Source organism: Balaenoptera ricei, chromosome 10 (genome assembly GCF_028023285.1).
Source record: "Balaenoptera ricei isolate mBalRic1 chromosome 10, mBalRic1.hap2, whole genome shotgun sequence".
Taxonomy (NCBI): Eukaryota; Metazoa; Chordata; class Mammalia; order Artiodactyla; family Balaenopteridae; genus Balaenoptera; species Balaenoptera ricei.
The window spans coordinates 96,036,453-96,060,316 of record NC_082648.1 but is presented as its reverse complement, the minus strand read 5'-3'; the positions used below and the strand labels follow the sequence as shown (position 1 = coordinate 96,060,316).

At 53.8% G+C, this 23,864-nt stretch overlaps 1 protein-coding gene and 1 pseudogene across 2 annotated transcripts; one reads left to right on the top strand and one right to left on the bottom strand.

Moving 5' to 3' along the window:
- Window positions 1-386: 386 nt before the first annotated feature.
- MFNG (MFNG O-fucosylpeptide 3-beta-N-acetylglucosaminyltransferase) lies at window positions 387-15,430 on the top strand. Of its 2 annotated transcripts, none has more exons than XM_059934846.1 (8): window positions 387-854; window positions 5,167-5,215; window positions 5,626-5,728; window positions 6,138-6,291; window positions 9,049-9,134; window positions 11,016-11,181; window positions 12,936-13,021; window positions 14,473-15,430. In XM_059934846.1, the coding sequence occupies exons 1-8, from the start codon at window positions 600-602 to the stop codon at window positions 14,537-14,539; spliced, it is 966 nt and encodes a 321-aa protein (XP_059790829.1). In that variant the 5' UTR covers window positions 387-599; the 3' UTR covers window positions 14,540-15,430. The 2 variants fall into 2 exon arrangements, with proteins under 2 accessions (XP_059790829.1, XP_059790830.1); XM_059934847.1 differs by having other exon boundaries at window positions 679-854; window positions 5,167-5,225.
- A 3,503-nt stretch (window positions 15,431-18,933) lies between these two features.
- LOC132373860 (small nucleolar RNA SNORA11) lies at window positions 18,934-19,022 on the bottom strand (annotated as a pseudogene).
- Window positions 19,023-23,864: the final 4,842 nt, after the last annotated feature.

The window sequence follows — 23,864 nt, the reverse complement described above, 5'->3', positions numbered from 1 at the left end:
GAGCTGAGCCTTGAAGTCCAGATAGAATTAAGCCTGGTGGAAGGAACGTGGGTGAGGATGGTGGGGGCTGGGGAAGAGCATCCAGGACGAGGAACAGCGTGAGCAAAAGCTGGGAGGCTGGACACCAGAAGATACTGGGTATTGAATGAGCTTAGCTGGGGATCTCTGGGGAGTGGGAGGGCTGGAGGGCCCGGCCCCTCCCTTCCATCTGGCATGGAGGGGTTGTTGTTGCCCCCACCCCCCCCTGCAGCAGCGGGCAGGGCTGGGCTGTCCCTTCAGCCGGTGACACTTTCAGCCACCTCTGGGCTCCCCTGGGCCGGCCCCGCCCCTGGGCTGCCCTGGAGGCAGGGGCGGGGCCAGGCGCCCCAGAGCCGGCAGTGGGAGGGAGGGCCCGGGAGCAGGTGGAGGGCTGGCGGCAGCGGCAGCGGGGCTGCCATGGCTCGGCCTCCGGGTCCAGAGCACCGACTCCCACCTCTCCCCTCCTGGCCTGCCCCCCATGCCTGGCAGACCTTTGCCTTTGCCGGGGCTCCTTCCTGACCAGCCTCCCCTCCCCGTCTGGTTGGGATTTGGGGGCTGAGCCGTCTGGGGTCCCAGGGCCAATGCAGTGCCGGCTCCTCCGGGGCCTGGCTGGAGTCCTGCTCACCCTGCTGTGCATGGGGCTCCTCTCCCTACGGTACTACTCAAGCCCATCCCCGCAGGGCGTGCCGGAGACCCCCGGGCTGAGCCCGCCAAGCCCTCGGTCGCCCGAGCTGCAGCTGCACGATGTCTTCATCGCAGTCAAGACAACCCGGGCCTTCCACCGCTCCCGCCTGGAGCTGCTGCTCGACACGTGGGTCTCCAGGACCAGGGAACAGGTGACAAGCGGGTGACTGCGGGCCCCAGGAGTGGCCTCTGGTCTGAGGGACTCACAGAGGACTTTCTACCGAGCTGGGGTCCCTGGTGGCCTCGAGGGAGAAGCTGCTCACCCACCTGCCCCACCTGGGCTGTCTTCTCGCTCCTTCCTGGAAGGATCGGGGGCTCCTGCGGCCCTGACTGTGTCCCTTGCTGGCCCCGGGGCCAGGTGCTCCTCAGGCCCACTGCTTCGTTTCTTCTGGGGCCAGGCTGGGCCCCTACCCCGGGCTCCTGGGTCCCTTCTGGGGGGTGGTCCCTCGATTCCCTGGTTGTCCTGGCACAGGTTTCGTTTCTGCCCACCCTGGCCCAGCCTGGCATCGGGGGCAAGGGGGGGTGTTGGGCAGCTGGGACAGAGGCCCCCGAGAGGTCCTGACTCTGGCATGCACCCAGGCCAGGCCGCCCCCTGTCCAGGCCCTGGATGCTGTCCTTCTGCCCTGGCTTTGAGGGTGGAGCACAGGGACTGAGTCGCTGAGGAGGGGACAGTCTGGGGGGGGCCTGTTCGGGGAGAGCGGCAGGGGGGCATCCTTTCAGAATTCCTGACAGCCCCTGCCCCCACGCCTCTGCTGCCCAGGGTGTGCCCAGGGCGGTGGCACCTCACCTCCTGTGCTCCATTTCCTGTGGGGCACTTTCCGGGCGAGGGAGGTGGGGTGTGTGCTGCGATGGTGGTGGCTGAGGTAGTGGTGGGCAGGAGGGCAGGGCAGAGGTCTGCCTGGCATTGGGATTGTGCGTGTGTGTACACCCGCGTGCATGCTCACCTGCATGGAGCCGGCGTCAGTGTTAGATGTGCCGTGACAAGAGGCGTGTGTGTCACAGGGGTGCGCGGCTTCTGTCTTTCTGGGGAGGTGGCCCTGACACGCTGAGTCCCTTCTGGCTCTTCCCCTCCTCACATCCAGTGCCCTCCTCAAGCAAAGTCAGTGATTTGGGGGTGCTGGGAGTCATCCCTGGGGGAGGGGGAGAGGCAGATTCTCACACACACACACACACACACACACACACACACACACTGTCCCCACTTTGGCTCAGTGGAAGTGACGAGCCTTCGGAGGGGGTTGGGGGCTCCTGGAGACCAAGGAGGGGGGAGGTGGTGCCTGGAAGAGGCCAGGGACCCCTGGGGAGGGGGCACCCCTGCCCGGATTTCCTAGCACCCTGGATTAACCCTCTCCTTGCTGTACCCCCAGCACCCCAGGCTCTTCCCTGGGGCTCTGCACAGCTTCTCATCTTGGGGAGATTCTGGATCCGCTTGCGGAAGCCGCCCAGCCTGGCCCTCCCCGCAGACCTTCCTGTTTATGGTGCTGTGTCTGCGTGTACCCGGGAGCATGGCCTCACGTGGTCAGAGGCCCTTTCCTGTCTCGTCTTGATCACTATGGTGGTGCGCTTGCTCCGGATGAGGAAACTGAGGCCAGAGAGGAGGAAGTGCTTTCCCTGAAGGCCTGAGGGGGCAGAGCCCAGTAGGACCCGCCTGCCATCTCCCGCCGGGGCCCCTCCTTCTCTGCTGAGACCCGGGATCCCAGAGCTGCCTAGTCACTTGGGCCTCCAGACTGGGTGTCTGGGTCTGGCAGGACCAGGCCGGCAGAGGAGAGGCAAGCAGCCCCCCTCTGTGCCCTGAGCTCAGTCCCAGATGCTAAGCAGGCAGCCAGAGGGAGTGCCTGCCAGATGCTCAGCATCTAAGTGACAGCATATCGGGTGCATCACTCTACTAAACCCTCACAACAACCCGAGTGGTAGGTATTGATATTCTCAGCTTACAGGTGAGGAAACTGAGCAAGGTTAAGCAGAGGTAGGAGATGAATTCACTCAGTTGGACACTCCCACTCCCCCCACCCCTGCCCCTACCACAAGGGGCAGAGTCTAGAAATCTTGTCCTTTAAGACAGAGTTGAAAAAAGGAAAGATATTCAGAGGAAGACGAGAGGAGACAGAGAGACCCACTCGTGCCACTGCATCTGGGCCCCCTTCGTTTCTACCCTTTGGCTTATCTCTTCCTGTGACCTCGGCCAAGGCCTTCCACCGTTCAGCCTCAGTTTCCCCAGCCACACAGGGCGGGAGAGTCTCGGAGCCTCTTTCAGCTCTGCTATCAGGAGCGGTCCTGAGCTGGTTAACTCCAGGGCTGGGCACCCGCCCCAGCTGGTTAAGACAGCCGGGTGGCAGGTGGGCCTTTGTGGCAGCGAGCTGGGGCTCGTGTGGGGCCTTTGTCCCAGGCAAAGGGGGTGGGCTTGGGGGAGGCACGTTTTGTGATTCAGGGGGGGTCTTCCTCTTCCCCACAGTCCTCGAGGAGGGCGGGTGGGGGATGGGGGGAGCAACAATGGCCCCACTACTCCCCTCCTCTGCAGCAGATGGCCCCCGGCCACCCCTCCCCTGACCCCAGCAGGCTGTCTGTCCCTTTGTTTTCCTGCGAGGTTTTAACCATTGTCAGAGTCCCTCCTTGAACAAATCAAATGCAACCCTCAGCTCAGAGGAAACTCTGCCCGCCGCTCTGTGCCAGCCTCAGGATTCCTGGGGACCGAAACACCAGCCTCATGCACCCTGCTCGGCCCCCGGGCCCTGCTGCGGGGACCCCTCCCTTCCGCCTCCCCCCACCGATTCATTCACAGGCATTCCCTGGCCCATTTGGCCCACGCTCCAAACTTGAGAGAGTTCCACTATCTGGGTGACTGTTTGGTGGCAAAAGTTTGCCAGGGAGCAGGGCAAGAAAGGTCTGATTTATTTTACAGGCTCCCCCGGGGGCTGTGTTGAAAACAGACTTGGGGTGGGGCAGGACAGAGCAGGGAGAGCAGGGAAAAGGTGACTGCAGCAAAACGGGCAGGAAGTGACGAGGGTGGGCTGGACCGAGGGCTGGCCGCGGAGGCTGGAGGGAGAGGGTGCACCCTGGGCAGTTTGAAAGCTGGGTGGACAGAATTTGTTGACAGACTGGATGTGGGTGTGAGAGAAAGAGAGGAGGCACGGTGACCCCAAGGTGTTGGGTTCCAGCAAGATGGGGAAGAGTGAGAGGAGCCCAGGTCTGGGGGTGCTTGGGTGCTCGGTGTTCTCGCCCTCAGTCTGAGGTGCCTGCTAGACCCCCAGGGAAAAGTCTGGCTGTAGCGGGAGTTGAGGGCGGGGAGAGGTCCAGGCTGGGTTCAAATCCCAGCTCACCTCCCGCCAACCGCACAGCCTTGCTCCATCACTTACCTTCCATTTTGCCATCTGCGAAGGGGACAGATCATAACACCTGTCTGGAGGTTTAGTGAGGTCATGGGGGACCGGGTGTATGAATGCTGTTGGTGGGTCACCTCTCCTATCTGGGAGATGTGTAAGGGCCCCGACACTTGCACAGGGAGTTTGTGTGGCTGTGAAAGTCGTGACCGTCTCCCTAAGTAGTTTGGTGTCCTAGTGTGTGGGTCTGTCTACTGAACAAGTGTTTAGGGTTCTGTATATGTGGAGGGGCCAAGCGGGACTGTGATGTGTGTGTGATGTGCTGTGTGATATGTGATGTGATGTGTGGTGTGTGATGTGTGATGTGATGTGTGATGTGTGTGTGTGATGTGATGTGTGATGTGACGTGTGGTGTGTAATGTGTGATGTGATGTGTGATGTGTGTGTGTGATGTGATGTGTGATGTGTGTGTGTGATGTGTGTGTGTGATGTGTGATGTGATATGACGTGTGTGTGTGTGATGTGATGTGTGATGTGTGTGTGTGATGTGATGTGTGTGTGTGAGATGCATGTGTGTGATGTGATGTGTGTGTGTTATGTGATGTGTGTGTGTGTGATGTGATGTGTGATGTGTGTGTGATGTGATGTGTGATGTGTGTGTGATGTGATGTGTGTGTGTGATGTGTGTGTGTGATGTGTGTGTGTGATGTGATGTGTGTGTGTGTGATGTGTGTGTGTGTGTGATGTGTGTGTGTGATGTGTGTGTGTGATGTGATGTGTGATGTGTGTGTATGTGTGTGTGTATGCTTGATGGAGGTGTGATTCTGCTAAGGGTGTGTGACTCTGGTAGGGACCCTGTGGGTGCTGGTCTGTAAGGGGGCTGAGTGTGAGACTGATGGGCTGGTGTATACCGCAAAGTTGTACAAAAGCTGGGTTGTGTGTGTTGTATGGGGGCGTGGGTTGGGTAGCTGAGAAAGTCATGTTGTCCTAAAGGAGCGTGTGACTGTGAGAGGGGTGTGTGTCCATCACTGAAGGAGGACAGAGGTCTGCCATGTGTGTATCCACCTGGACTTGGCTGTGGTGGGCTGTGGGCTGGCCCGGGACTCTCCTTGGCCGACCCCAGTCCTGATTCCTCTCTCCTTCCTAGACGTTCATCTTCACCGACAGCCAGGATGAAGGCCTCCAGGAGAGATTGGGTAACTCTGGGTGGGTTGGGGGCCCCTTGGCTGTTGCCAGGGAAAGCTGGGGTGGCTGTCCCCTGGCCTGGGGTTCCCCAGGAAACAGGGCTGCCCACCCTTGTCACACGTGGATTCCCCTTTTGCCCAGGAGGGGAGCAGGCTTCTTCCCTGGAAACGGGTATGGGTGTGGGGAGGGACTGTGCTGGACAAGACCCTGGACACCTGGGTCCCAGCCCGGCCTACTGTCCATTAGCTCCAGGGTCCTGGGCAGGTCAGCCCCCCTTGACCTCAGTTTCCCCATATGTAAAATGGGACTGGATGCACTGCTCCAGGCTTTCTGAGGCCCCGCCTTCCTCTGCATTCTCACACTGTGTAGGGCTGTTGGGAAGAGCTGGGCAGGGGCCCCTGACCTGTCCTCCCTTATTCAGGGTCCCACCTCGTGGTCACCAACTGCTCCGCGGAGCACAGCCACCCTGCCCTGTCCTGCAAGATGGCTGCTGAGTTTGATGCCTTCTTGGCCAGCGGACTGAGGTGAGTCTTAGGAGGCAGGCGTGACCTTTGCCTCAGGCCAGTTCCTAAATGAGGTGTCTTGTCAAAAAAGTAAAGTTGTCCGGGCCCTGTAAATTTAATCACATGTAGGGCCTGCTGGGGTCTGTCTCTGGGCAGACAGATGGGATTCAAATTCTGCTATTCACCGGCTGTGTGACCTTGGGCAAGTGTCTTAACCTTCCTGAGTCTTGGTTCCCACCTGTGAAGTGGGCACAACTTCCTCATGAGCTTACACCAGACGCTGCCTGGCACAGAACAGGTGCCTTCAATGTTAGCCTCCCCCAACCCATAACTCTGTTGACTGATTATGAGGGCGCAGGGCGGAGTCTGGCTGGCTGGCAGCCCCTGGGAACCCCCTCCAAGTTCACTGTCCCGCATTCCATCCCCACAGGTGGTTCTGTCATGTGGATGACGACAACTACCTGAACCCGAGGGCGCTGCTGAAGCTGCTAAAAACCTTCCCGTGGACCCGCGACGTCTACATCGGCCGGCCCAGCCTGAACCGGCCTATCCACGCTTCCGAGCCGCAGCCGAACAACCGCACGGTCGGTTCCCTCGCTGCCTCCTTTGTGCATTGGCCGCTGGCCCCGGGGGCGGGGCCACGCGGGGCGGGGCCATTCGGGGGCGGGGCTGTGGAGGGGTCCGGTGGGTTTTCTGGGTTTCAGATTTGGCTGCATCCGGGTGTGTCTGGGCTGGGGGCTTCGCCTGTGATCCTAAGTCTCCTCCTTTATGAAATGGGGAGATTGAGATAATGCAGGTAAGGCACAGAGACTGGCGCTTAGTAGGGCCTCGGCCACGGAGGAGCAGGGGCTCGTCCTGGTCACAGAGTGAGCAAGGCGGGGTGAGTTGAGGCTTCCTGACTCCACGGCAGATTGTTAAAATGCTGAATCTGCTGGGCCGGGTAGTAAACTGTGGCTGCCGGGAGCCCCTGAACCCTCCCCTCCCCTCCTCTCCTCTAGATACCCCTCCTCTTTCCAGATTTCACTAACCAGCAACTGAGTTGACACCTTGCACAACAGGGTCCCCAGCACCAGCTTCGGCTCCAGACCTGAATGGACAGGTTTAGGTTGCCAGATTTTGCCCCTAGGGCTCCCTTGGCCCCTGTGAAGAGTCAGGCCATGGGTCCCCCTCTCTAGACGTGGTGCCTGGAGCAGGAGCTGGGCCAGTTGTGGGGTTTTCTCCCTCCCAGGGTCACCATCTGCTTCACTAGGGAAACCAAGAGCAGGAAACACAGAACCTTAATTATCTGCAGCTAATCAGCCTCTGAGCCCTAATTAAATCTTCCTGGGCCTTGGGGGAGCGCGTGTGAGCAAGCTGATGCCAGGTGAGCCGCAGGGTCCTCCAGACTCCCACACCACCTCACCCCTGACCAAAGGGTTTTAGAGCTCCGCTCTGGAACCTGACTCCCAGGGTTCACACACCAGCCCTGCTACCTCCTGGCTTTGTGACCTTGAATGAAGTCACCTCACCTCTCTATGCCTCAGTTTCCTTATCTGTAAAATCAGTGAAAACAGTCACTACCTCATAGGGCCATTGTGAGCAAAAAAAGAATTAAATGCGGTCATCTATCCAAGGGCTTGGAACGGGATCTGGCACGTGGTGGACGCTAGTGAGCGTTATCAATCAGCACCCGACTCATCTCAGCCTCATCTCTGAGCTGTGTTCTTCCTGTGCTGGTTCAGGACACACCCAGTCCTGGGCACACCCAGTCCCCGACCTTACAACATGCATGAATGCCCTCCTTGTCAGACACCCCACCAGCGGGATCCCAGGACTCTGCTCCAAAGTGTCCTGGCCTGTTAAGACCCTGGCATCCCCCAGGGTAGGACAGCAAAGGGGACAAGGACTTGGGCTTGGAGTCAGTCCCAGCTCTGGGACCTCAGTCAAGTGACCTCAGTTCTGTGCACCTTGGTCACCTCACCTGCAGCACAGGGCTCCGCAGTCCGTGCTCAGGGTTAGGCGCTTGCATGGTCACTGCTGATGTTGCTACAGTTCTCTGGGAGTGGAAGCCCTGCCCTCATTAATTCATTAAACAAGCATTTATTGGGCGCCTCCTGTGTGTCAGGTCCTCAAGAAACCATTCATTCTGCCTGTTTGAGGCCTGACCTCTCTCTAAGAGGGCAGAGTTTCCAGAAGTAAGCTCGTAGAGGTCTTTAGGAGGAGGACACCTCTGGGCCAGGAGAGCCATCGGATTTCAGAACTGGAGCCAGTGTTGTACTCACAGGTGACAAATCTGAGGTACAGAGACGGGCAGGAACTTTCTCAAGGTTACACAGCTGTGCAGTGGAGGAGGGGGGGGGGGCCCTCCACTTTCCAGCTCCCTGCCCATGGCTCTTCTCACTGCTGCATCGTGGGAGGTGACCCAACCCAATGCAACATGCATCAATGAAGCACCAACTCTGTACTTGGGAGAAGGTAACTTTAGGGCACTTGTTTGACCAAGAGATGGTACAGCTGAAAAGGTTCAGTGTTTCTCAAAAGCCTTAAAGAAATTCATGGGTGAATTCACAGGTCCTCACAGAGGAGGTAGAAGAGGCCTTGGGCCATGGTGATGTTGGATGAGGGCAGAAAGTGGTTTACACCCCAGAGGGGTGGTATTGGTTGCTGAGATTGAAATGCCAAGGGGTTTGCTGGCCTCAGGGGCTCACAGGCCTGCCTGCCCTTCTCTCTTTCCTCCATGAGACCTCATTCTCTCCTTTTGCAGAAAAGCTTTCTTGGTCCCAGGAGTTGGGAGTGGCGAGGCCAGTGTACATGGCCCGGTGTAAATGGCATCAGGATTATATTTACTGGTGACCCTGTAAAAGCATCTCTCCCTCACAGCATATGGAACTCAGGCGAGGACTCTGATTGGCTGGCTGGGTCATGTGCCTGTCGCTGAGCCAGTCACTGGGTCAAAGGTGTGGTCTTGTGATCCGTCATTCCTGGGGCACCTGCCCGTATCTGTGGCCTATGGGAGCAGGTGCTGTGTTGGGCAGTCCCTCCTGAACCACACAGGGATGTTTCTCTGAGGATAGGGATAAGGTGCACTGGGTAGACAAATAGGATATGTGTCCTCTTTAACTGAAATCCAGCCAGACTGGGGTCTAATTGGTGTCCCCATCATTCTTAAATAGCTATGTGACTTTGGGTCTCGGTTTCCTTATCTATAAAATGGGCATAATAATGTCAGGCTGTAGGAAGACTCTAGTGAGATGTGAAATAAAAAGTTTTGAGCCATGCTGGTTGGGGGTAAGGGGGGGGCCTGGCTGTTGCCCCCACCCCAGGTCACCCTACATTTTGGCCCTCCCCATCTCTCCTCACAGAGGCTGGTACAGTTCTGGTTTGCCACCGGGGGTGCCGGCTTCTGCATCAACCGCAAACTGGCTTTGAAGATGGCCCCATGGGCCAGGTAAGCAGAGACCTAGAGACTGGTGGAAGAGGTGGGGGGGGGGGATGCAGAGAGGGGGTGTTGGCTGGTGTGTGGGTGGGGCCTTTGCAGCAGGAAGGGCTTGAGAGAGAGCTCAGGAGAAACTACCTCTCATTCCCGCTGCATCACAGAGTTACACAGTTAGTGGTGAGCAAGCCACCTGTCATCATGCCCTTGGGGGTACACCGCCTAGTGCACTCTGCCACACACAGGCAAGTTGTGTAATCTCCAGGAGCCTCAGTGCCCCCATCTGTAAAATGGACCTGATAGTACAATGGCCAGTGGTTGTTGTAAGGGTTAAATGAAAAAGTGTCTGGGCTGGCACCTGGCAGGAGCCCGGCAAACATTAGGTCCCATTTTCAGTCCTCTTCTGACTGGTCACTGTCACAGGGGAGGTGAAGGCCAACTGGAGGGGCACTCAGAGGAGGGAGTAGGGCCTTCTGCTTGGGGAAAGGAGGGAAGGCTTCCTGGAAGAGGTGGAATTTGAGCTGGGATGGTCCTAGAGGGCTCAGACTGCGGGGGATCGTGGGAGTAGTGGAAGCCCTCAGTACCTGGTGGGGGTACTGATATTCTAGAGAGGACGTGGCAAAGGTCTAGCCTCTTGAGGTCTGCCGAGCGGGCTGTTATTCACAGCCACATCAGTGTCGCTACCTTGAATTGAGGGTTGACTCTGAGCCAGGTCTGTGCTTTGCTAAGAGTATCACAGCCCCCAGGGAGGAAGGGGTATTGGCCTTATTTCTACTTGGCTGAGGAAACTGAGGTACTGAGAGGTTAAGCAAAGTAATTGGTTCAAGGTCACTCAGCTGCTGGGTTTGGCTCTAAGGCCTGCGTGCTCTGTCACCACACCAGCCTGCCGTGCCCTGTCCTGGACGGGTGGGGTCCTCCGGGGGCAATTTGTGCCCTGACTGGGAGCAGGAGTGCTGTCCTAGTATCTGTCGACAGCAGGCATGTACACACAACCAGGGGTCATCCCTGTGCCTGGGGTGCCCCCATCTAGGCTTCTGTCCACCTCTATGGTACATTTGTGTGAATTAGAAAAAGGTACCCACTCTGGGCAGGTGCAGCCTGGGGAGGGGAGCAACGGCTGGGTTTCTGCACCCACTCGACCCCTCAGTCAGGCATCCTGGGCAGTGGGGCAAGCTGCCCCGCCTGGCACCCCCGCGGCGTTCGTGGGGTATGCAGTCAGGTGACACCCTTGCCTGGAACACTGCTCCTCCCCTGCTCGGCACCTGGCTGACTCCAGCTCATCCTGTAAGACTCTGTTTAAAAACTGCTACTGCCATGATTAAGTAAAGAGCAAAACAAAAGCCTGCCACATCCCCTGGGAACCCACCTTGTCCTCCCTGTGTCCCCAGGCCTCATGCTTCCCTCTGACTTAGCACCAGTCCTCCTCTGAAATGACCTGCTCCTCTATCTGTCTCCCTCCAGAATCGGGGCTGCTGTTGAGGGCAGGAAGCATTTCTTTCTCATCTCTTTGTCCTCAGCCTCTGTGTCATGGTGGCTGGCAGCAGGTAGATGCTCAAACTCAAGAATGAATGAATGAGTGAGTGAATGAATGAAAAGAAAGAGAGGGAAGGAAAGGATACATTTATAAAGGGCTTCATTTCACCTTTCCTCCACTTAATCCTCACAACAGCCTTGTGAGGGCAGGGCCATTATCATGCCCATTTTACAGAAGAGGAAACTGAGGCTCCCCGAGGCTTGTGACTTGCACAAGGCTACACAGTATGCAAGAGGCAGATGCTAGAGCCGAGCTCTGTTTTCCCAGCTGGCCCTGGCGGAGGCAGGGTCTTCAGGGAGGCAGGGAGGGCTCTAGGTGTCGAGGCCTTAGGTCAGTGGCTGCAGCATGACTCTGTCCCTCAGTGGCCCCCGCTTCGTGGACACATCTGCCCTCATCCGGCTGCCTGACGACTGCACTGTGGGCTACATCGTCGAGTGCAAGCTGGGCGGTCACCTGCAGCCCAGCCCCCTCTTCCACTCCCACCTGGAGACCCTGCAGCTGCTGGGGGCTGCCCAGCTCCCAGAGCAGGTGAGCCAGCCTTGGGGCAGGTGGCACTGGGGAAGGTGTTTGTGGGGGCTCTCCCCTATTGATGGGGAAACTGAGGCCCAGGGTGGTAAAGGATCCCCTTGAGGGCATGCAGTGTCTCAGCTCTCTCCACCTCTAACCCTCAAGGGTCTGCATTTATGATGCTAAAATTCTTTGATCTGGTTCCCAAATGCCAGCTGGAGAGACCTGCACACATAAGATGAAGCTCGTCTTGAGGTTCAGACCACCCAGCTCTCCACATGCTACCTCCTTCCCTCTCTCCTCTCTTCAACCTCCCATCCTCCCCGCACCCTCTGAAGGGGCCAGTCCTTTTTAACTGCCTATCGGCAGCCCTCTCCTTCACCAAAGCTTACCCGTCTACTGATTGCTGCTTTTCCTTCTAACTCAGGTGTCACTGGGAAGGACCAGGTCTTCAGTAGGGACATCCAAGTGTAATGTCAGGCTGGGGGAGGGGTAGGGACCCCTCCCACCACCTGGCAAGTAATGACTCTGCTGAGGTCCAACTGGCTCTGCCTTGCAGACACGCCCTCCAGCTCATGGATTTCCAGCCCCGTAAAGGGTCCTGGCTGGGAGGCCCCTGGGATCTTCTGCCCCATGGTGTGAGTCAGAGCCCTTTTGGCTGCAAGTGACAGAGAGGCAACAGACTAATTAAACAGAAAAGGTCATTTATGGGCCTGCATACCTGGGAAGCTGAGGGCTTGGCCTGACTTGCTAGATCTGGCAGGGTCTGGGTGCTCAGACTCTGTCCCTCCCCTCTCTCATGTGCCCTCCCCCACGCTGGCCTCATGCTCAGGCAGGCTCAGCCCTCATGCTGGCAAGGTGGCAGCCCCAGGTTTCCACCCCACCCATGGGAAGAGAGCTCCTCCTTCCACCAGATCTCAGGACTGGCGCTCATTGGTCACATGGCCCACTTGGGTCACATGACCTGTTTCCTACCAGCGCCTAGAGTTAGAGTTGATTGGCCAGGCCTAGAACGGGGATGCAGATTGGTCCCATTAGGACCACAGCCAGGAAAGAGGGGCAGATTTTGGACAGCCAAAACAAGGGCACCCTAAAGGTGGGGTTTTCAGATCCCCCGCTGTGCCAGGCACCACACTGGGGGCCTTAACTTCTTTAACTCTCTACTTCCTCACAGCATTCACGTGGGGGTGAGTCCTAACATTATTTCCATTCTACAGATGGAGAAACTGAGGCCCAGAGAGTGGAACTAACTGTGGCACACAGCTAGTAGAGGACAGAGAGGGATTTGAACCCTGCTTGGGTGGCCCCTAAGCCCACAGTCTTTAACCACTGTGCTTGACTACCTCTTGACGGGTGTCATCATCCTGCATCCTCACTTCTCGTGGAGTGACCTTAGGCTCTGGGTGGAGACGGATTGCCCAGGCCCTAGAGTGGGTCTCAGGAAACCTCCGTTCAGGCATGCAACTTCCTGGAAAGGTGCTTTCCTGCCTTGAGCCTCAGTTTCCCAATCTGTAGATGAGGGAATCGTTCCAGCCTCCCTAGTAAACTGGACCGTTGGGGGCACAAATGGGATCATGCTCAAAGGGGAGTGGGGTGGGGCCCTCAGCGGAACACCTGTTACTGAAGGTGGAATTTCAGGTGCAGAGGCAGGCTTTTTGTGTCCCTCAGAATGCCTTATGTGCCTTCTCTGTTTCTGCCCAAATGCTGCCCCCTTGTGGAGTTGCCAGTGGGACACCCCGCACCCTTCACTCTCTTCTCTGTGTCTCTCTGCGCAGGTCACCCTCAGCTATGGCGTCTTTGAGGGGAAACTCAACGTCATTAAGCTCCACGGCCCCTTCTCCCCTGAGGAGGACTCCTCCAGGTGGGTCTGGAGGCTGAAACTGTAGGATGGGAGGAGTGGGGCCTGCGTCCAGGCATCCAAAGATGGGGGAGCCGGGAGGGAGGGAAGTGAGAGAGGCCAGTGGCTGACAGCACAGAGCTGGGAGTGGAGGGAGTGGATTTCAGTCTCTGCTCTGTTACTGGCTTGCTGTGTGACCTTGGGCAGGTGCCTTGCCCTCTCTGGACCTTAGTCGCCCCATTTGTAACACAAGGAGGCTGAGCGATGTGGATCTGAAGGGCTCTCCCAGGCCTGATCCTCTGGGAGCCTGTGAAAGACTGAGCTCTCTTCACTGAGCACAGGAGATGCTCTAATGGAGGCGCTCCAGGCACTCATGGGGAAATGAAAAGAAAGTCTTTCTCAGGCTCTTTGTTTCTTTGATGATACTTTTCGATGGATAGAGGGTTGGAATGGGGGCTAGAATGCCACTTAGGCACCTTCCAGTTCTGTCCCCAAAGACTCCCTGGGGGGATTAGGGCTGCTCAGCCCAGCCCCCTCCATCCCACCCCCAGCCCCAATTGCTGTAGGGCAGCTCAGAGCACAGCCTGTGACATACTGTGGCAGGGGAGCAAGACCTACTCAAGGAAGTAAAAGAAGCCAGTGTGACTGGAATGTGGGAGAAGAGAGGAGAGTGGTGTCAGATTCAGTTGGGGAGGTGGCAGGGAACACCCTCCCCCACGCCCCCGAAGGCCCTGTAGGCTCTGTCTGGACTTTGGATTTATCTGTAGGGTAACCCTTAGGGGAGCCAGCACTCCTGCCCCTGAAATTCTGCAGAGCTGTCCGGCTGGGGGCAGAGGACTCACAGCTATCCCAAGGCTGCCGGGACCAGGGCTGTGTTGAACAAGTTGGACGTTACAAAGAGACAGAGTTTGGCTCAAATTCTAAGAGGAAAGGAGCTGCCTGCTAATAGAGTGAGCTCCCCATCAGTGGAGGTGTGCAAGCTATGGCTATACTGCCAAGACGTTTAAGAATCGGTGTTAAATTCTCTCAAAGCCTGAAGATTTAGAATCTAAAGGTTGCTACCTAATGGGGCTGGAGCCAACTGGGGACTCAGATATGTGCGGTCAGATGGTGTGGCCTCAGCTGAGGCCTCTTCATGGTTTCTCTGGCTTTTGAAGTCTTTATAAACCAGTGGTTCTCAACCAGGGACCATTTTGCAACTCCCCCGCACGCCCCCCACTAAGGGACAATTGGCAGCGTGTGGGGACATTTTTGATCGTTAGGACTCAGGGGATGCGTGCTGGCATCTAGTGGGTGGAGGCCAGGGGTGCTGCTAAAGATCCTACAATGCACAGGACAGCCCCACAACGGAATTATCTGGCCCCCGGTGTTCATCGTGCTGAGGTGGAAAAACCCTGCTCCAGAGCATATCTGTGACGCGCTCCCCAGGAACCCGTGGGGGTGACCCGTCTTGTCCATTTCTCGTCTCTCCACAGGTTTCGCTCCCTCCATTGTCTCCTCTACCCGGAAACTCCTTGGTGCCCACAGCTGGTGGCCCGATGAACCCTGAACCGCTGGGCAAAGGTTGAGCTGAAGCCTCTGGTCGTCCTTAGCCTCCCAGGCGGCCTTGAGGGCCCGTGGCAGTTCCTGTGTGGGCAGCAGTCCCTGGCAGGGCCTCTGTGGTGGGCAGGCCCAGGATTGGATGGTGGCTGGCGGTAAAGGCATCCCAAGCCCCTAGGAGGTGGGCTGGACAGCCCAGGACCAGGTGCACCATGTGAGGGCCAGAGAGGCCTCAGGAGCTGGACTTCCACGGGCCTTAGGTGGCTGAACTGAACAAAGGTAGGGGTCCTTGAGCTGCTCGGGCTCAGGAGTCCTAACTCTCCAGAGAATTGCATGGGTCCCTTGGTGTGGTCAGAGCCCCCACCTCTGGTCTCTCAGTCACTCTCCTGGGGTCAAGCGCTGGGCCACCCACTCCTGGCTTCCTCGGCTGGATCCCCAACCACCGAGGGGACCCAGGTGGAAGAAGGGCAGAATCCAGGGTCTGCGGCAGATACTGTTATTGCCGACCAGTCTCCAGTCCCTGCTCCCCACCCGGTTTTGTTTGGAGCATCAGCATGTCCAGCCCCAGATGATGAGTCAGAATGGGTCCTAGCCAGTCATGATGATCCTTTTGCTCACTTTCCCAGCTTCCCTTTCTGTTAGGAGCCACTATATGACCCAGCTCTGGCCAGAGCCAGAGCTCTGTCTGTTAGTGCAAATTAAGCAAAGCCAATAGAGAGGCTTCTGGGGAAGGTTTTGCAGCCCCAGACCCCATCTTCCTGCTGTGAATGTGGGTGTGATGTCTGGGTCTAGGGCAGCCACCTTGCTACCATGAAGGAAAGGCCAAGACAATCATCCACAGCTGTCCCTTCCAACATCTGGTTGTGTAAGAATATTAAACCCTTATTTGTTTAAGCCTCGCTTGGTTCAGTTTTCTGTTACGTGCAGCCAAAGTCGTTCCTGGCCAGGGCAGGGTCTTTGATCTGTCTGTCGCAGTGGTGTTGATTTGGGTCCCTCGGCTAGACAGCCCTGCCCTACCCTTGCTGGATGTGTGACCTTGAGGAATCCACTTGGTCTCTCTGGCCTGTTTGCTCATTTTTTATATGAGAAAAGGAATACCTACCTCGCGGGTTGTAGGTGAAATGATGCAGAGTTTGTAAAGGGCACAGTACGGAGAAAGGAATGGCTCAGTGAACAGTGATGGTAAGTAGTGTGTGCTGGGTCACTGCATGCCAGGGCATATAAGGGTGTGCATGTGCCGTACACCCTTCTACGCTCGTCTGTGCCTAAGGACATATGTGGGGTGTATGGATGTGTTTGTGCCTGTGTCACACCTGTGTGTGTGTGAATATCTGTGTGCTATGAGGTGCTGGTTTGCTGGGGACAATTCTTCCTTTTATCTGTCTTCAGGGTCTGGGTTGGCGTGGCCAGAGGATCAAGGAAGGCTGAATGGAGCTAAGGGATTCAGCCTCTGGTTATCAGATAAAAGGGCACTTTGACAGCCCAGGTAGGAGCTGAGTAAAGGTAAATGCCCTTAGAATTTCATGTCCCAAAGAGGTTGCATGACTGAATGAAAGTGACCATGGTGAAATTTCAGGCCTGATGGTACCTGTGGGGAGGGCTAGGAAAGGAAATTGTCTGCCCCCCACCAGCATCATGCTCAGAGATGTTGGGGAGTTGGCGTCACAGTGGGGCTCAGGGCTGAGGGGATGAGGGAGGGAGGACAAGGGGGCTCTGACCCAGGCAGCCGGGACTGGGGACTCCTTTGGAGCACGTCCTCCAGCCCTCGAAGGACCTTGTCCCTGCCGCAACTCTGTCTGGGCTGATGGAACTGCCGAGCACTGGAGCCTTAGCACCTTCTTTTCCAAGGAGGAGCCTGACCTAGAGGGAGGCCTCTCTGTGCTTGTTAGGTGCAGGGCTTCCTTTCTTTCTGGGTTGACCTAATGCTGGGTTTGTGGGATACGAGCCAAGTGGGGCGGCCCCTGGGCCCACAGCCCGGTGGGGATGGGATAGCGTGTTGTACTGCCGCTGTCCTCTCCACCCTGTACGCGGAAGGCTGCCGGCTGGACCGCTTTTAGAAGCAGCAGCAAATTTGCAGGTTGCTCCCAGATTCTGAGGGTCGGGTGGAGGGAATAGGACTCGGGCCATCTGCTGCCTCCATTGTCCCAGAATAGCTGCTGTAGGGCGGGGAGCAGAGTCAGCAAGGATCAGAATTGGGATGGAGGAAGGAGGGAGGCTGAGTTTAACCCTCTGTGGGTCCGTATGGGAGGGTGTGAAGCTGCCTGTAGGCTGTGCTAAGGTGACCCGTGTGGGCCCCACAGGCAGGGACTGGGAGCAAGGTTGGACCACCTTGTCTCGGCTTTGCTGTGCCCCTTGGGCAAGTATTATTCCCATTTTACAGGTTAGGAAACTGAGGCACAGGGAGAAGGCCCTTGGTCCAGGTCACAGGGCTTTCAGGTGCCAGGGCCGAGGTTTGAGACTCCACAGTGGTCATCACAGCGTGGGATGACCCTGCAGGCTCAGAGGGCCTCCTCAGGCCTGGGCTCTATCCTCCTTTCCCCCTCTGCCTCTATGCCCTTGGGCAGGTGACTTCACGATTCACTGGCCTCACCTGTGAAATAGGCACAATGACCTCTACATAGTGTGCAGGGGCGGTCTTGAGATGCTGCGTAGAAAACTCCTGTGGAGGGTAGTTACTCAATAACCACTGTCTCCCTGCCCTCCCCAAGCTCAGTGTTCTCGGCTGTGAAAGGGGGTGGAAGGGGCGCTGGACTGGCCATCACCTCCACTCCGCCGTCTGGTCTGGGTCATGGTCAGTCTCTCCTGTGTTACCATAGCAGCCTCCTCGCTGGCCTCCCCTCAGGCCCCCTCACCCTTGCCCACTGGTGCTGAGCACACTCGCCTCCTCGTTACTGCTGATGCGTGCGCAGCTTCTCTGCCTGCCCCAGCTCTCCCTCTCCCTGGAATGCATGACTGAATCGCTCTTGTCAAGCTCCAATGTCCTCTCCTAGGGAGGCTCTCCTTGATCACCCACCACAAAGTGGCTGCCTGACCACCATCACCTTGCTCTGGGGTAGCTCTTTACATGGCTCTAAACGTCTCTTGTTGGTGTACCTGCTTGCTCAGGTATTTGTTGTTCGCCCCCATCTGACTGTTGGCTCTGTGATCCCAGGGATTGTGGTGGTTTTTTCTCACTCCTGCTCACTGCCTGGTGCATAGTAGATGCTCAACAAATATTTGTGGGATGAGTTGAAAAATGAGTGAATGAGTTTCTCAGAGCTAAGGGGACCAGGTGATGGGGAAGCTTTATAATGGAAGGATCAGGCTGGTAACATTGATCATTTTTAGTATCACACACAAAAGGAATATGTGACCTTACTTGCTCCTGATATGGTGCACTAGGAAGGACACAGCTTCACCCAGGAAGTCCGCTTGCCAAAATAATTGACTCTACACAGATCAACCCTCTGGGTCTAAATATCAGTTTCCAGGATTTGGGCAGGGGGTGGGCAGTGGAACATGTAAAATGACACCAGGAGGGCTCAATCCACCAAATCAACAATGAGGACAATTCTACAGGACAAAGAACCTGGTTTCTTCAACAAGTAAAATGACATAAAAAAGGGAAAGAGGAAGGAATGTTAGAGATTAAAACAGATTTAAGAGTCATAGCAACAAAATGCAGTGCATGGACCTTGTTTAGATCCTGGTTCATAAAAATGGGCCCTAAAAAGACATTTTTTTTTTTAGATTAATTTGTTCTTTTATTTGCCAGCATAACTACAGTAGCCTGCAAACTTTTTTAATCTAAAAAGTACATTTTACATCACAATCCAACAAACACACACATATATAATATGTATACATATATAAAAGTGAAACAAAAGTTTTGCCAAAAACGTCTACCCTCGGTGTTAATTCTTTTTAAGACATTTTTTTTTTTTTTTAACCAAGGCTGAACTGCACTGACACATCATAATCACCAAAGTCCCTAGTGCATCTTAGGGTTCACTTTGTCAAGTGAATAGTGTTGCACGTTCTATGGGTTTGGACAAAAGTATGATGACATAAAATCATTATAATGTCATACAGTGTATTTTCACCGCTCATAAAAACTTCTGTATTCTGTGTATTCATCTCCCCTCTCCCCTCAAACTCCTGGCAACCATTGATCTTGTTATTGTCTCCATTGTTTTGCCTTTTCCAGAATGGCATATAGTTGGAATCTGTTTTTCTTTTTTCTTTGAAGAGAGGGGTTCAAAGCCTGTATGCCTATAAGAGCACTCATGGCCCACCCACGTGTGGACAGGACAGGCTCCAGGTGGCAAACTCCCCCACTAAATACTGTAGCTTTCCTTCCAGTACTGAGCCCGGTCCCACTGGTCCTGCCCAGCAGTCACGTGGAGGTTCAGGGGGCTATGTGGTGGGTATTTGTTCATAGGAAGGCCACAAGGTTTGTGCCCCTTGTCACAATGAACCCAGATTCCTGTCGGCTGTTAAAAAGACATTTTTGATAAAAATGAGGAAATTTGAATGTGGACTTTGCATTAGATGGTATTAAGAAATTGTTAATTTTATTAGGTGTGATAATGAGGTTACCTTTTCAGAAATGTTCTAATATGTGAGAGATACATTCTGAATATATTCTGAAATGATATATTGTCTGGAATTTTCTTTAAAGAGACGCTTGGGGGAAGGAATTAAATAAGGATGTTAAAATGGGGATGGTTGTTGAAGCGGGGCGATGGGCACATGGGGGTTCATTTTTCCTATTCCCTTTGTTTTGGTGTGTGTTTGGAATTTTCCATAAAAAATAGTAAAATTAAATAAATAAGAGGGCCTGTGGATATTCCATTTTGCTAGCTATGGCCCTCCCCCTTTGCTTTTCCCCTTTCTCTCTCCTCTGTCCCCTCCTCCATGCCCCACATTCAGGCCCAGAGAACATCTGTTCTCATCAGACACTGCTGTCCTGAGTCTACTTCCTGTTCTCCCCAAACACCCAGAGAAAGGAGAGGCAGACCTTGACCAGAAGCTGGCCCCTGCCTGATTTGCATTTTGCCTGTTTCCTGGTTTCCTTGAGGCCCATCCTGACTTCTTTTGGTTCTGAGCACTTGTCCCAACTGCTTTGTAACCCAGCAGCACTCTCCTTGGGCACAGTCACTGGGCAGATTCCTCTGCCCACTTATCATTCCCCCTAGTCATCCATCCAATAAGAATTTACTGTTCACCTCCTCTGGTGGGGGCATGGAGAGGTCCCAGTGTTAGAGGCTACACAGGGGGGTCAGGTGTAAGCCCTACCCTCAATAGGGAACTCGAATCCCAGTTGAGACAATATTGAAAACATGGTATATCATGTAATCGATGATGAAATGTGACCATGGGACAGAAGAAGGGAGGAGTAAATTCTAGGGAGTATAAGGGGCAGCAGGAATCAGGAAGATCTGGGTCTTGAGCCATGAGGAGGTGAGAAGGAACAGAATGCATCACATATTGCCTTGAGATATGTCTAGGGAGACCCTAAGGAAAGATAAATGTTAGTTATGGTTATGATTACTGGTTTCACGTGCCTACTTATCTCACCTTGCAGGACAAAGATGAAGTATGTACCTGGCACTGTGTCCACATAAAACAGAGCAAGTTCTCTCCCTCCTTCCCTCCCTACATCTCCTCCTGAATGACTTTGTAAATTCCCCCCAGAGCAGAGACCCTGCTCGATGCAGCTCTGTGCCTTATAGTATCTGGCACAGTGCTGGGCACATAGCAGGCCCTTCATGAAGACCGATGACTATTTAGGTGGGTGAGTCAACCTCAGGCTAGTACCAACCTGGCTGTAATAGAATCACAGGTGCTTGGTAAAAACAGATTCCAAGGCCCCATCTTAGATCCTCAGAATGCAAGTCTCCAAAGAAGGGGCCAGGGAATCTGCATTTTTTTACCTGGTTTCCCAAGAGGATCTAAGTGGCTGCTGGGTTAGAGAACAAGGATTTGAGGTGCGTTCAGCACCATGGACAGAACCTCACACTGCTGCCTTTATCTACTCTCCTTCCTGGCACTAGCTGGGGCGAGGGCATTCTATGTATGTATGTGGCGGGAGTTAATGGTCTAACCCTGATGGGGGCCGTGAGACATCTGTGGCCTTGGCCCTCAAGTGACACAGCCCTTGTCTTTGCTTCAGGAGCACGTTTCGGGGTGGACACTGGTCCTGCTGTGGGAGACAGCTCTGACTGCACAGGGAGAGGCAGGATAATAAATATTCCCTCTATTTCTTTTGTAAGTTGTAAGCGACCCTCATACTGTGCAAGCAGCAAAGCATGAAGCCTGAGCCAGTGTGAGCAAATTAATCCCCCAACCGTGGTTTGAGCACCTACTGTGTTCAAGGGCTGTGCTGGTAGCCAGGGGGCAGAGGGATGAGTGAGATACAGCTGCTACCCCAAGGAACCAGCAGCTTGTCAAATATGGCTCATTGACTGTTAGAAAGCAGAGCGGCCTCGAAGATAACCAGACCCGGAGTCAGTGAATATGCTTACTGGAGAGGCTGCCAGGGGAGTGGAGAGAACAGACACGTGGCAGAAGAGGCTTCCTGGATTTGAGACCTGGCCCTGGCACCGACTAACTGTGTGGCCTTGTGCCTGCTGTTTAGCTTTCAGAGCCTCAGTTTCCTAATCTGAGAAATGGGAGTGACTACATCCTTCCATCTCCCAGGGCATTTGTAAGGAACGTGCCTACTCAGCCCAGTTCCAGCGGTGCAGCCCCAGCACCATTCATTCACTCATAGACGCCACATTTATGCCAGGCATGGTGACAGTCACTGTGAACAAGGGGCATGAGAACTGGCACACAGGGGGAGTAAACTGGGGGGTAGGGCAATACTCCTGGCCTCCAGTGAGACTACATTTCCAGCCTCCCTTGCAGTGAGAGGGTGGCCATGTGACTGAGTTCTGGCTGATGGATGTGCCCCACTTGCAGGCCTGGCCCATAAAATTCCCCCGCAATGAGATGATCTCTCTCTATCCTCATCACTGGCTGGAGGGGGAGGACTTTGTGTTACAGGAGCCTGGAGATGGGAGGAGCCCAGGTCCCAGAATCTCTTTGTGGAAGTCTGTCCATCAGACAGATGCACTGAAGTGTTAGAAGAACCAGAAACAAACTGGTGTTGAGTTGAGCCCTTGGGTTTTGGGGTGTTTGTTACAGCACTTAGCCTACCCTGACTAATACTACAGGGAGATACAGCAAACAGATAAACAAATAAGCAGGAGTTCTAGAAACTGATGGAGTGAAGAGAGCCACACACAGGAAGGAGAGAGTGGGGGAATGTTTGGAGGATACATTATGGATTTATTTTTAAGTTCTTCTAAGCTTGAAAAATAAACCTTTAGCCCCTCAATGGTCCTGGTCTGAAATTCTCTAGCTTTGGCTATATAACTTCCTTCTCAAGCCTCCTGAAACCCCATCTTGTGTGATATATGTCACTCATAACTCCACCTTCTGGATTTTATTTCAAGGACCTGCTGACGAAATTTTGTCTTTAATCTGGCCCTGCTGGGTCAGAAACCTGTCCCTTCATGCTACATAGCTCCAGTGACCTTTCTCTCTCCCGTAACCTGGCCTTCTGGGAAAAGAGTCTCCAGATGGACCTGTGTTCCCATCTCTCCAGCCCACTGAGCCTCTCCCACCCCAGCTTTGTTCAGTATTTGGGTGAAAGTATATTTGCACCTTTAATGACTTTACAGAGGCAGGATACAGACCATGAGAGTGAAAACATCCAATTTACCAGTTGGTTTGCAAGAGATATTTATGTAGTCCAAATCTGTTTTATGTGTATCTGATTATTTTTAAATTAAATTGAAATAAATTCTAATACATAAGTAATATGTTTACCATTCCATGTCCCATCGCTGCATAACAAACTACCCCAAAACTTAGTGACTTAGAACAGTGACACCACTTATTTTGCTCATGAATCTGAGATTTGGGAAGGGTTTTGTGGGAAAGCTTGTCTCTGCTTCACTTGGTGTCAGCTGGGGCGGCTCCGGCTGGGGCTACGATTATCTGAAGGCTCTTCCACGTGTCTGACACCTGGGTGGGAAGACTCAAATTGCTGCTCTCGTTCTATGAGGTCTCTCTGGTATGACATTGCAGGGTAGATGGACTTCTTACATGCTGGCTCAGGGTCCCAGGTATAAGCTGGGTTGCCCCTTATGACCCAGCTTAGGAAGTCCAGCAGCATCAACCAAGGCCAGCCCATGTTCAAACAGAGGGGATTTAGACTCCCCACCCTTGCCTTTAAGAAATTACATTATTAATTTTAAATATTGTGTTAAAATATAATATATATAAAACATAAAATTTGCCATTTTAACCACTTTAAGTGTACTTCAGTGGCATTAATTGTATTCGCAATGTTGTGCAACCACCACCAAAACTTCTTCGTAATGTTTCATCCATGTTGTAACGTGTATCAGAACTCCATTCCTTTTCATGGCTGCATACTATTCCATTGTCTGTATATGTCACATTTTGTTTATCCATTCATCCATCCGTGGACACTTGGGTTGCTTCCATCTTTTGACTATTGTGAATAATGCTGCTATGAACACTGGTGTACCAATATCTGTTTGCATTCCTGCTTTCAATTCTTTTGGGAATATACACAGGAGTGCAATTGCTGGATCACATAGTAATTCTGTGTACATTTTTTTTTGAGGAACTGACATACTGTTTTCCACAGCAGCTGCACCATTTTACATTCTCACCAGCAATGCACAAGGGTTCGGATTTTTCCACATCCTCACCAGCACTTGTTTTCTGTTTTAAAAAAAAAAAAAAATAGTCATCCTAATGCATGTGAAGTCTCGTCAATGGGTGGGAACCATCTTATTGTGGTTTTGATTTACATTTCCCTGATGCTTAGTGATTTTGAGCATCTTTTCATGTGCTTATTAGCCATTTGTATGTCTTCTTTGGAGAAATGTCTTTTCAAGTCCTTTGCCCAGTTTTAAATTGGGTTGTTTTTTGTTGTATATGAGCCCTCATTCTTTTTTGCAGCCATGTAGCATTTCAAAGAAGAGTTATACAGTTCTTTTACTAACCAGTCCTCTACTGATGGCTATTCAGGTTGTTTCCAATCATATGCTGTTCAAGCAATGCAACAATGAATTTTCTTGTACACATGTTATTATGCTCATGTGTGAGTATATTGAAAGATAAATTCCTAGCAGTAGGATTGGTGAATTAAAGAGAAGCTGCATTTATCATTTAGGTAGATACTGTCCAATTGCCCTTGAGAGAGGATGTACCGATTTATATTCCCTGTAGCTATGTAAGAGAGCAAGGTGCAGCTTTAAAACTA